The sequence below is a fragment of the Lampris incognitus genome, chromosome 8 (assembly GCF_029633865.1).
Source record: "Lampris incognitus isolate fLamInc1 chromosome 8, fLamInc1.hap2, whole genome shotgun sequence".
In the NCBI taxonomy this organism is placed as follows: domain Eukaryota; kingdom Metazoa; phylum Chordata; class Actinopteri; order Lampriformes; family Lampridae; genus Lampris; species Lampris incognitus.
In genome coordinates, this window is record NC_079218.1 from 34,740,030 (window position 1) to 34,752,594 (window position 12,565).

The 12,565-nt window shown below is 47.7% G+C and overlaps 1 protein-coding gene across 2 annotated transcripts in view; it reads left to right on the top strand.

The window, feature by feature from the left end:
• Positions 1-12,565, top strand: part of septin8a (septin 8a) — a 262,906-nt gene that overhangs the window by 31,539 nt on the left and 218,802 nt on the right. For both annotated transcript variants that reach the window (XR_008810634.1, XM_056285491.1), the window contains exon 6: positions 1-92. This exon is cut by the window's left edge and continues 5 nt beyond it. Coding sequence is in view for 1 of the 2 variants with exons in the window: in XM_056285491.1 (XP_056141466.1) it covers positions 1-92 (92 nt within the window). In the remaining variant the exon portion in view is untranslated. The remainder of the gene's footprint in view (positions 93-12,565) is intronic.

Here is a 12,565-nt window from a genome sequence, read left to right on the forward strand (position 1 = left end):
TCTGCCGTTCGCTGTGGTGGGGAGCGTGGAGGAGGTCAAAGTGGGGAACAAGACGGTCAGGGCCAGGCAGTACCCCTGGGGTGTTGTGCAAGGTGAGTCCCCCCCAAAAGGGATTACTTACTCTGGTTGTGTCTTTGCCTGTATAGGAGAGAGAAAATTCACTTATAGTGCATAGGAGTATTTATTTATATCCATACCCTTATTTTCTTTTCTTACCTTTAACACTGTCTGAATCGCTGCAAGCAGTTTTACTCTGATGGATCGTGGGTGTTCAGTAATGGGAAGAGCTGGCCGTGCACACCAGCTGATGAACTTTAAAGTCTGTTTGAAGATTATTCAGCGAAGATACTGCGTCCTGTAAAAACTTGGTGTAGTCGTTCCAATACATTCAGATAGTTTCACCACTTGTTGCATCGCTCTCTTGAGCTTAGTTTCCCCTTTGGGAGCAACAAAGATTCAGAGAGAGAGAGGGAGAGTGTGTGTGTGTGTGTGTGTGTGTGTGTGTGTGTGTGTGTGTGTGTGTGTGTGTGTGTGTGCGTGTTACGTTAAGCGGAAAGGTAGGTACCTCAAATGACAATAAACTTTCCTCGAAGAGCTACCAAACTCTTTCCCACTTTTGAGTGAGTTTGCCACCATCTAAAGGAGAAAAAGCACCTGTAAGTGTCGGGTTGGTCTTGGGACGAAGTGATGTAAGCCCAACAGGACAGATAAAGCTCCAGCTAATAACGTTAATGATGGCTGTGTTTGATTTAGGTGTGGCAATGAGAAAACTTGTGACTAAACTAAACGGAGCCGCCATCCATCTTATTTTATTTTATTTTATGTATAGCCTGTGTTTATCACGTGTTTTGTAAGGTTTAGTTGCTGTTGAATTATTACAGGCAGAAAGTGGTGGGTCTTCTTTGTGTCATGATCAGGAATCAGGAACAATTTATTGTCATCTCATTCATGCACTTGCGTACACAAAAGAGACAAAATTTCGTCTCTCCCAGCCCACAGCAGTGCAACACAAAAGACAAAAACACATATCCAAAACCTCCCAAAAACGACACCATCAAAAACATACAAAAATGTGTAAGGATCTGTCTGTGTGTTTGTGTTTGCTTGCATGCATGTGACTGTACTGACTGTACTGACATATGCCCTCATCAGTGTGTACACACACACACACACACACACACACACACACACACACACACACAGGACATCTCAGTGGAATCAGCTTAGAACCTGTTTGCCATTACTTATTCCCCTGTGACTGTCCACCAGCCTCATCACGCACACATCATCATGTCACGTAAAGAAACTCAGTGGGAATTTTGCAGAACAGCTTGACGTTGCTCTCTCTTTCGCTCTCTCTCTCTCCCTCTCTCCCCCCATTATCCTCTGACCACCCTCATTCCCCAACTCTCAGAGGACACTCCATAGTTATTTATAAAAGCTGCTGGGTCTGTTAGGGAACGGATTCTATGGATATGCCGTCTGCTAACAGACAAATCTCTGCTGTCTTTTTGGGGTCATCTCTTTGTCATTTCTCTATCTCCAACGCAACGGTTCTATATTTTTTTCTTTTTTGCATTTTCTGCCTTTTATTAGTTATATTTTTCATCACATCGTTCCACTGTAATCATCTGCAGACAGTAAAACGCTCTGAGGCTGACTGCGCGTGTAAAAAAGGTTTCTTCATGCTGGGACAAACAGAACCAATCAGTCACAACACTGTGGCAAATTAATTAAGGAAAAGTCAAGCTAATTGTCTTAATATGCAAAATCTTGACCGTGTGTATAGCTGTGAGTGATTTTTCTTTGCTTTTCTTTCCTTTTGTAGTATTTTTTTCCCCCTCCGAGACACTTGATGCAATCAAAGTAATTTACACCATGAGAAACCAGACAGTCTTAATCAAGGAATTTAAAGAAAAAAAATTGTTTTGTCTGAGATTCACAATGAGCAGCGTGTCAAGCCAGATTCCTGGTATGTTGCCAAATAAAACAGATTTGGACCCTTCTGACTTCTGATTCTTATATAGTTGGTGATTCAGTGTTAAAGATAGAGGCTTTTATATTTCTGAACACAAAATGACAATGTTTAGTTGTGATTTATGGACGGAGAGCCTTTTTATCCACTTAGACTATTCTATACCGAGTATTCACAGTGATGCTGTCTGCCATACTGTCCATCTCTGCAGTGATGCTATCTGTAGGAGGTTTTTATCAGTCTGGCGTGTTGGTATGCTGCGCATGCTGTGTTCATAGAGGAGGCTTTGTCATCGTGTCCAGTGAGGAGAGTCGGGGAAGAGAAAGTGTCTCATGGTGTGATACACTGAGCCTATTGAGGGTGGCTGCTGTGCTAATGAAAACAGTTTTCAGATGCCAGATGTCATCTGGATGGGCTATGGTGAACCCTCCCCAAACAGCCATGGGAAGTTTCCACCGACTTCCCCAAAGACAGAGGGAGGACTGTCTGCAGACACACACACACAAAAACAACAGTATTTAAGGGGCTGTGCGTGTGTGTGTGTTTATCTTCCCCAAGGATCTTCGTACTCTGTTATCTCTAAACTCCAGACAGCTGTGACAGATAGCAGGCCCCTGGTATTTCTCCTTCCTCTCCAACAATCTACTGGTGTGTGTGCGTGTGTGTGTTTTGTAGGTGAACAGGCAACCAAATATATATTCATGACTACCAAGTATGTCTGTACCTGGATCAGTTTTTATTACCTAACATACCCATTTCAAATGTGTGTGTTGTTTGCAGTTGTAATTGTTTTTACTTTTATTCATATTTTGTTCCTCGCGTGTGTGTTTGTTTGTGTGTGTGTGTGTGTGTGTGTGCGTGCATGCGTGTGCGTGCGTGCGTGCGTGGATGATGTCCTAAGGACTCATCCATCCATCCATCCATTATCAAAGTTGCTTTTCCTAACCGGGGTCACAGGATGCTGTAGTCTCTCCCAGCAGTCATTGGGTGGCAGGTGGGGAGACACCCTGTACAGGCCACCAGGCCATCACAGGGCCCACACACACACACACACACACACACACACACACACACACACACACACACCCCTAGGGACAATATAGTATGACTGATTCACCTGACCTACATGTCATTGGACTGTGGGAGGAAACCGGAGCCCCCAGAGGAAACCCACGCAGACACGGGGAGAACGTCAAACTCCACACAGAGGACGACCCCCAAGGTTGGACTATCCAGTACGTTTTTGCTGTGAGGCAACCGCGCTAACTGCGCCACTGTGCCGCTCTAAGGACTCAGTTCTATAGATATTTGATAAAATGGTCTTCCAATCCAGCTGGGGTTGATATGAGGGGGAAGGGTGCTGTTAAGGTTTGTAGAACGAACCCAATAGCGACAACACAAGACAAAGTAAAGCACCAACCTGGCAGGACTCGTAGAGGAGAGCCGGCCGGGCCTGGACAGAAGGGGGAGGCGCTTCAGGCGTAACTTGAGAATAGCTTCTTAAAAATGGGAAAACGTAAACTGCCCCCTTAATCCGAAAAGGAAAAAAAGTAAACTGCTCCTTTAAAGTCCGAAAGGGAAAAAACGTAAACTGCTCCTTTAAAGTCCGAAAGGGAAAAAACACAAACTGCTCCTTTAAAGTCCGAAAGGGGAAAAAACACAAACTGCTCCTTTAAGGTAGAAGTCCAACCGAGTAATAAGATCCACAGTGAGAGAGGAGAAATTAGAATATCAAAAACTTGATCTCAACTAGAAAATCACGATGGGAAAATCCAATGGGGAAAACACAAAGAGAGTTCTTCTCCGAACAAGCTCTCAAGGAGAACTGACACAAGGGAATAATCAAACAAGCAAAAACACGGAGAATACTACAATCTGTACTCCACCGGGAGACACAGAAATGTCACAAAACTCGAGACGAAGAATTTACTCACGGGACTGTTCAGGACGAACTCGCGACGAGTTCTGGAAAGCAAACAAACTTATACTAGAGTGGTTAACGAGTAGGTAGGCTGCAGGTGTTTTAGACGCGCCCTTCCCCCGCTCTCATTGCTGGTTGCCAGGTTGGTCAACAGACCGAGCCCTAACAGTACCCCCCCCTCTACGGGAGCCACCAGGCGACCTGCCAGGCTTGTCAGGGTGACGGCGATAGAACTCAGCGAGCAGACCAGGGTCCATGATGAGCTGGCGGGATACCCAGCTTCGTTCCTCCACCCCATAGCCCTCCCAGTCAACCAAATACTGGAACCCCCGTCCCCTGCGTCGGACGTCCATCAGCCGACGGACCTTCCACTGTGGATGCCCATCCACAATCTCAGGGGGAGGCGGAGCTGGGGCCGGAGGCATAAGGGGGCTCTCGGAGACAGGCTTTACTCGGGACACATGAAAAACCGGATGGATCTTCATGGAGGCCGGGAGCTTAAGACGCACAACTGCAGGACTGGGTACTTCCTGGATCTCGAAGGGTCCAACGAACCGGGGATTCAGCTTCTTGGCAGAGGACTGAAGGGGGAGATCCTTGGTGGACAGCCAGACTCTCTGTCCGGGTTGGTAAGCTGGTGCTGTGGATCGGCGACGGTTAGCTCCTCGTCTGGCACGTTCCGTAGCACGGAGCAGCGCAGCCCTGGTGATCTCCCAGACACGACGACAGCGGTCCAGATGAGTCTGCACGGAGGGAACCTCCACTTCGGACTCCTGTGCAGAGAAGACGGGCGGCTGGTAACCCAGGGATGCCTCAAAGGGCGAGAGGCCGGTGGCGGAGCTGACCAGGGAGTTGACCGCATACTCGACCCAGGGGAGAAACTGACTCCAGGAGGTTGGCTTCTTGGCAGCGACGCAACGGAGAGCAGATTCCACACTCTGGTTCATCCTCTCAGTCTGTCCGTTAGTCCGCGGATGATATCCCGACGAAAGGCTGACCGAGGCGCCCAACCCCTTGCAGAAAGCACGCCACACACGGGAAACAAACTGGGGCCCTCTGTCTGACACAATGTCCTTGGGAAGTCCATGCAAACGGAAGACGTGGCTCATCAGGAGGTCAGCGGTTTCTGAAGCAGAAGGAAGCTTAGGCAAAGCCACCAGGTGAACACCCTTGCTGAAGCGATCCACCACCGTCAGGATCACTGTGTTGCCCTGAGACGGAGGAAGTCCAGAGACAAAATCCAACGCCACACGGGACCAGGGCCGACTGGGAATAGGAAGGGGCTGCAGCAGACCAGCCGGTGCCTGGTGCGAGGCCTTGCTGTGGGCACAGATGGTGCAGGCCATGACGAACTCCTTGACGTCCCTCCTCATAGTGGGCCACCAGAGCCGTCGAGCTATGAAAGTGAAAGTGCGGTGGACTCCAGGGTGGCAAGCGAGCTGACTGGTGTGGCCCCATTTGAGGACCCGAGACCTCACTGAGTCCGGAACAAACAGTCGGCGAGGCGGCACGTTGCTCGGGGCTGGACTGGAGCGCAAGGCGCGCTTGACCACCGTTTCAAGGCCCCAGGTCACCACGCCAACGACCTTGGTCTCAGGGAGGACGGGACTTGGTTCCACCGTTACAGGTTCCTTAAGGTGTTGACGAGACAGAGCATCTGCCTTGGTGTTGCGGGAGCCAGGACGATAAGTCAGTGTGAAGTCGAACCGACTGAGGAAGCTGGCCCACCGTGCCTGCCGACCATTGAGACGTTTGGTTGCCCGGATGAACGTCAGGTTCTTATGATCAGTCCAGATGGTAAATGGATGCTCTGCCCCCTCCAGCCAATGGCGCCATTCCTCAAGTGCAGCCACTACAGCGAGAAGCTCCCGATTACCAACATCGTAGTTCTCCTCGGCGGGAAGGAACCGGCGGGAGAAGAACGCGCAAGGATGAACCTTCTGGTCGGCCTCTGATCGTTGGGAGAGCACAGCCCCCAATCCGGTGTCCGAAGCGTCCACCTCAACTATCGACTGCCTCTTGGGATCGGGATGGAGTAGGACGGGGGCACTGGTGAACCTCTCCTTGAGCGACAGAAATGCAGAGCGAGCAGCTGGGGACCAGACGAACGGCTGAGAGGGGGAGGTTAGACGGGTGAGGGGTTCTGCTACAGAGCTGTAGTTTCGGACGAACCTCCTGTAAAAGTTCGCGAACCCGAGGAAGCTCTGCAGTTCCTTACGTGACTTAGGATCCGGCCATTCCACCACCGCTTTGATCTTGCGAGGATCAGCTCGAGTCTTGCCTCCCTCCACGATAAAACCTAAGTAGTCCACTGACTCAGAATGGAACAGGCATTTCTCAGCCTTGACGAACAGCCGGTTACGAAGGAGGCGTTCGAGAACCTGCCGCACGTGCTGGACATGCTCCTCGAGGGACCTGGAGAAGATGAGGATGTCATCAAGGTAGACGACAACGAATTGGTCGAGCATGTCGCGAAGGATGTCATTCATGAGTGCCTGGAACACCGCCGGGGCGTTGGTGAGGCCGAACGGCATTACCAGGTACTCATAATGACCACGGGGAGTCTTAAAGGCTGTCTTCCACTCGTCCCCTTTCCGGATCCGAACGAGATGGTAGGCGTTCCGGAGATCCAGCTTAGTGAAGACAGTCGCCTGGGTCAGGGGTTCGAGGGTGGAGCTCATCAGAGGCAGGGGGTATTTATTCTTGATGGTGATGTCGTTGAGTTGGCGATAATCAATGCAGGGTCGGAGACCACCATCCTTCTTCTTAACGAAAAAGAAACCAGCTGCCACCTGGGAGGATGAGGGTCGGATGAGCCCTGCCGCCAACGATTCTGAAATGTAATCGTCCATAGCAGCCTTCTCGGGGATGGAAAGGCTGTAAAGACGACTGCTAGGGAGAGAGGCCCCAGGACGGAGGTTGATAGCACAATCATATGGCCGATGCGGAGGGAGAGACTGAGCCCGCGTCTTGCTGAAGACCTCCCCGAGATCATGATACTCGGGAGGAACAGAGGAAAGATCGGGAGGAGGGGCAATCGGAACAGTCTGGACTGCTGGACCAGGTGCGGCCTGAAGACACCGGGCGTGACAGGAGGAGCTCCACTCCAAAATGTTACCAGACGACCAAGCAATGTGTGGCTCATGCTGAGCCAACCAGGGACGCCCCAAGATCACAGGAACTAAGGGGGACTGGATGACGAAGAACTGAAGGCTCTCCACATGGTTTCCAGCAATAGTGAGAGACACGGGACAGGACTGTCGGGTAACACTGGCCAGGCGGCGCTCATCCAGAGCAAAGGCCTCTATTGGCCTCTCCAATTCCTCACATGGAATGTTAGCTTGAGCAGCAAACGTAGAGTCCAAGAAACACCCATCAGCTCCCGAATCGATGAGTGCGCCTACAGTGAGCCGCTGGTCTGCCCAAGCCAGGGTAACGCTCACAAGATGGTTAGCCGGAGCAGGATGGCGGGAACAGGAAAGACGGCTCACTAGGATCTCCCGGGGTCCCAGTGAGCCTAATCTTTTGGCCGCGTAGGACACTCGCTGATCCGGTGTCCCTTAAGACCGCAGTAAAGACAGAGACCTGCCTTGAACCGGGCCTCACGTTCAGCGGGAGTCAGTCGTGTACGCCCAAGCTGCATAGGTTCCTCCTCTGTCACTGTCTGGGAGGAGGAGAGGCTTGCCACAGGGGAAGTGGAGTGCGACGAAGAAGAGCCCCCTTCGGAAGCTCTGGATGGCTGAGAGGTAGAAACGGTTCCCCGTAGACCTCGCTCGCGCCTTCTCTCGCGGAGACGTCCATCGATGCGGATGGCAAGGCTGATAAGGTCGTCGAGAGAGGTAGGATCCTCCCGGGTGGCTAGCTGATCCTTGACGGCATCGCTGAGGCCCCTACGGAAGGTTACCCGAAGTGACTGGTCGTTCCAGCCACTCTCAGCCGCAGCCAGCCTGAACTCGACTGAGTAGTCAGTGACACTGCCACTGCCCTGCTGGATCCTGCTCAATCGGACACCCGGATCCTGACCGTACACTGGATGATGGAATACCTTCCGAAGCTCAGCCACAAAGTCATCGTAGGAAGAGCAGAAACTGGCCCCCATGGACCAGGAAGCAGTGGCCCACTGAGCAGCGCGGCCAGTCAGCAGGTTAGTCACGTAAGCAACTTTTGCAGCATCTGTGGTGAACCCCCTGGAATGGTGGGCGAAGACAAGCTCACACTGCATGATGAACGTGGCACAGGTCTCAAAGTTGCCATCAAAAGGCCTGGGATTGGAGATACTGGGCTCCCGGAAATCCGAAACATAAACGGTAGGATTGTCTAAGGCAACGGCTGCGGGCACTGCTGGAGGAGGGGCGGCCGGAACTGGTGGGACAGCTGGCTGGATGGTGATAGCCGCTGTGAGAGTTTGCAACTGCTTAAGAACCTCCTCTTGTTGGCTCGCGAGCGCCGCTTGCTGGGCCGAAAGAGAATCCACCGAAGCCTGGAGGGGTTGCACCTGAGCCCGGAGGCCCTGCATGGCAACAGCGGCCTCTTGTAGTTGCTGGCCGTGGGAGGCTGTAAGCTGAATCTGCTTATAGAGAGCAGCCTGGACAGGACTGGCGTCTGGGTTGTCTGGGTTCATAGTGAAGGCGAGTTCGTACTGTTAAGGTTTGTAGAACGAACCCAATAGCGACAACACAAGACAAAGTAAAGCACCAACCTGGCAGGACTCGTAGAGGAGAGCCGGCCGGGCCTGGACAGAAGGGGGAGGCGCTTCAGGCGGAACTTGAGAATAGCTTCTTAAAAATGGGAAAACGTAAACTGCCCCCTTAATCCGAAAAGGAAAAAAAGTAAACTGCTCCTTTAAAGTCCGAAAGGGAAAAAACGTAAACTGCTCCTTTAAAGTCCGAAAGGGAAAAAACACAAACTGCTCCTTTAAAGTCCGAAAGGGGAAAAAACACAAACTGCTCCTTTAAGGTAGAAGTCCAACCGAGTAATAAGATCCACAGTGAGAGAGGAGAAATTAGAATATCAAAAACTTGATCTCAACTGGAAAATCACGATGGGAAAATCCAATGGGGAAAACACAAAGAGAGTTCTTCTCCGAACAAGCTCTCAAGGAGAACTGACACAAGGGAATAATCAAACAAGCAAAAACACGGAGAATACTACAATCTGTACTCCACCGGGAGACACAGAAATGTCACAAAACTCGAGACGAAGAATTTACTCACGGGACTGTTCAGGACGAACTCGCGACGAGTTCTGGAAAGCAAACAAACTTATACTAGAGTGGTTAACGAGTAGGTAGGCTGCAGGTGTTTTAGACGCGCCCTTCCCCCGCTCTCATTGCTGGTTGCCAGGTTGGTCAACAGACCGAGCCCTAACAGGTGCAATGCAAACTTACAACTTGATGCCAGGCCGATGCACTTACCTGGGTCTGTCCCTGGGAAAGGCTCGTTATGGAATGCACTTTCTATACTTCAGCTAATGATGTCAGTAAAAAAGAAAAATGAGCAAAAGACAGCTTTACGCATAGATTTACACAGCTGCATCCACTGCAAACATTTCTCATCTCTTCTTTTTTGGTGCTCAAGACCTCAAAGGAAGTGAAGGTCATTTAGTTGGTCCCAATTTTTTTTCTTTCTCAAACAGGCTATTTTTATTTTGTCTCCACATGGATGAAAGTGAAAGTGTTTGCTTTCTTGGCCCTTTTTGCATGTGTTTGGGGCTGTGCTGGTACCTTGTGTCTGTTTATTGTATGCTGTGATTTTCTGATATGCTGTTGTGGATCAGGCTGAACTTGGCCTCTACTTAGCTCAGCAAGGTAAACGCTGAGCTAATTGGCTGTATTTTTGACATCATTACCACAAATTTAGTTCTCACTGCTGGTGGTGGCATTTAGACAGAACCTATTTCCCATAATGCACCACGGCTGCCCTGGGGTGTCTGGCATATGATCCAGTCCACGATTCCACGTGCCTATACTCTGCACATGGCCCCCTGCCATTACGCACAGCCAGATTTTTTTTTTAAACTTTATTTTCCAATTTTCAAGTTTTTTTTGGAACCGGTATACAAGACACACGAACAACAACAACAACAAAAAAGAAATGTGTAGGAATCCCCCCTCCCCACCAAGGCTAAAAAAAAAAAAGAAAAGAAAAAGAAGGACTATGCAGGGATTTCTTACTCCAATTCCACATAATAACCATATTTTTGAAGACAATATAAAGTTGTACACATATATCTATAAGTATTGTCGTTACAACCAGGTAAATAAAAAGTACATTCAATAAAAGGGAAAACCTTAAATAAAGTCTATGAAAGGACTCCAGGTCAAAGTAAAGTTTTTACGGGTTTTACATATTTTATATCGGAGTTTTTCTAAAGGTAGAAAGGACAGCACCTCCCTCAGCCACTGCAACAATGGTGGAGCTTTATTCGACTTCCAGTTAAATAAGATAAGTCTGCGTGCTAGTAGCATTTGCCTGCAAAGTTGTGACCTTACAGTTAGGGGGTGGTATGCCAAAGATGGCTGTGTGAAAATCAGGGTTTATGGTCTGTTTACAGATATGTGAGAATACATTAAATATCTGTCCCCAATAACTGTTGAGGGAGGGGCATGCCCAGAACATGTGTCCCACCGAGGCTGGACTATGGCTGCACCTCGGACAGCCAGGGTCTGTGGTGGGAACGATTCTGGCAAGCTTGTCCCCCGAATAGTGAAGACGGTGAAGCACCTTAAACTGAATTAACCCATGTCGTATACACATTGAGGACGTATGTATACGAGTTAAGCTGTCCCGCCATGCCTCTTCAGAAAGCTCTACACCCAAATCTCTCTCCCATGCAGTTTTTGTTTTGGCCCAGGATATCTGTTTTCATCCCTGTATCAGTGTGTAAATTATAGAGACCCGTTTTTTCCCAAAGGGATCCATCTCTAGAATAACATCTAATTGGCTCCTGAGTGGCAGATACGGAAATGAGGGAAACACTTTCTTGGCAAAACTATGGATTTGAAGGTATCTAAAAAAAATGGGATCTGGGTATGTTATGGTCTTTGGTAAGTGTTTCAGATGAGGTGAATGTTCCGTCTTTAAACAGATCACAGAAAAACACCAGTCCATTTCTATGCCAATGTTGAAATGCGTTATCTAACACAGATGATGAGAAGAATTGATTATTTGCTATTGGAAAAAGCCCGCTAGCATGCTTTAATCCAAAATGCCTCCTAAACTGTAGCCATATCCTAAGTGAAGCTTTAACCACCGGGTTTGTTATTTGTATGTTAGGATTATGTGGTAATAGAGAGGTGAATATCGGTAAAGGATTGGATAAGAGTTCCATGTAAACCCAATCTGTACCCTGTTGATTCTTATATGTAAATGCCCAATGTAAAAGTTTTACAATGTTCGCAGCCCAGTAGTAACAAATAAAGTTAGGCAAGCCTAATCCCCCTGTCTCCTTAGGGACCTCCAAGTATATTTTTTTCATCCTGGGGTTTGAATTGTTCCAGATGAATGATGAAATTAATCTATCTAATTGTTGAAAAGTTGTCTTAGGTATGAATATGGGAATCATTTGAAAAGTTAGAGAAATCTGGGTAAGACTGTCATTTTAACTATATTAATGCAGCCCGCTAATGAAATTGGTAGCGTTGACCAATTTTTTAAAATCTTGTTTTGTTCGTTCTATTAGTGTTTTAAAGTAATGGTTATATAACCTCCCCATTTTATGGGTGACTTTGATTCCTAAATATGTAAACACATTATGTTCAAGTTTAAATGGAAAGCTAGAGTAGTCTCTATCAGTGTGGTTAATCGGAAAAAGCATGCTCTTTGAATAGTTTATGGGATACCCTTCTGATAAAGATGGCCGTGCCCCACGTTCTATTCTCATTCCTGGAACAGAAAATTTGTCCTATCCAAGCTTTCTTTAGTTTTGTGTGTTCACTTGACCGAAGATGAGTTTCCTGTATGAGCATGACATCAGCTCTCAAATATTTTAAATGTACAAATACCCTACTACGCTTTACTGGATTGTGAATTCCCTTTATATTCTAGCTATAAAAAAAAAACGAAGATAACCTGTATTTTGAGCATCAGACATTTTTTCTAAAAATGAAAAAAAAAAGTCCCTGCCTACTAACTACAAAACAAAAACAGAGCCTTGAGAACCCAGGCTGATCTACTAATTCCCTAGAGATCGCATCCCCCATTTCTAGTATAACATGGCAAATAACCATATAAAAACCCTCTAACAAGCCCTAACCAGTGCGAGCAGTGGTCTTGTTAAGATTATATTAAATCAAAAATTGTTTATATACTTAAGAACTATATATCAACACCCATATTAAATTAAAAAAAGGAAAGAAAATATATCAACACCCATATAACAGCAGTTATAATACAGTTCCTTTGTAGGTAAGTGACATTGACCTGGGTGTCGCCCTAGCAGGCTCTGGCAAGTCACCAAAGTATTGTTACGGATCTCATAATAATTAGCATCTGTACACACATATACATGCACACACACGATAATAATAAAACAGAAAAATAGCTTTTTAAATGGGCAGCAGGTATGAAACATTCGTATTAAATGAAAAAGGCAACATTATTTGTGAGTCTCAAATTACAAAAGTTAAAGTAAATAGATAAAGTTAAACTGTGACGTTACCCTGTCGTCTT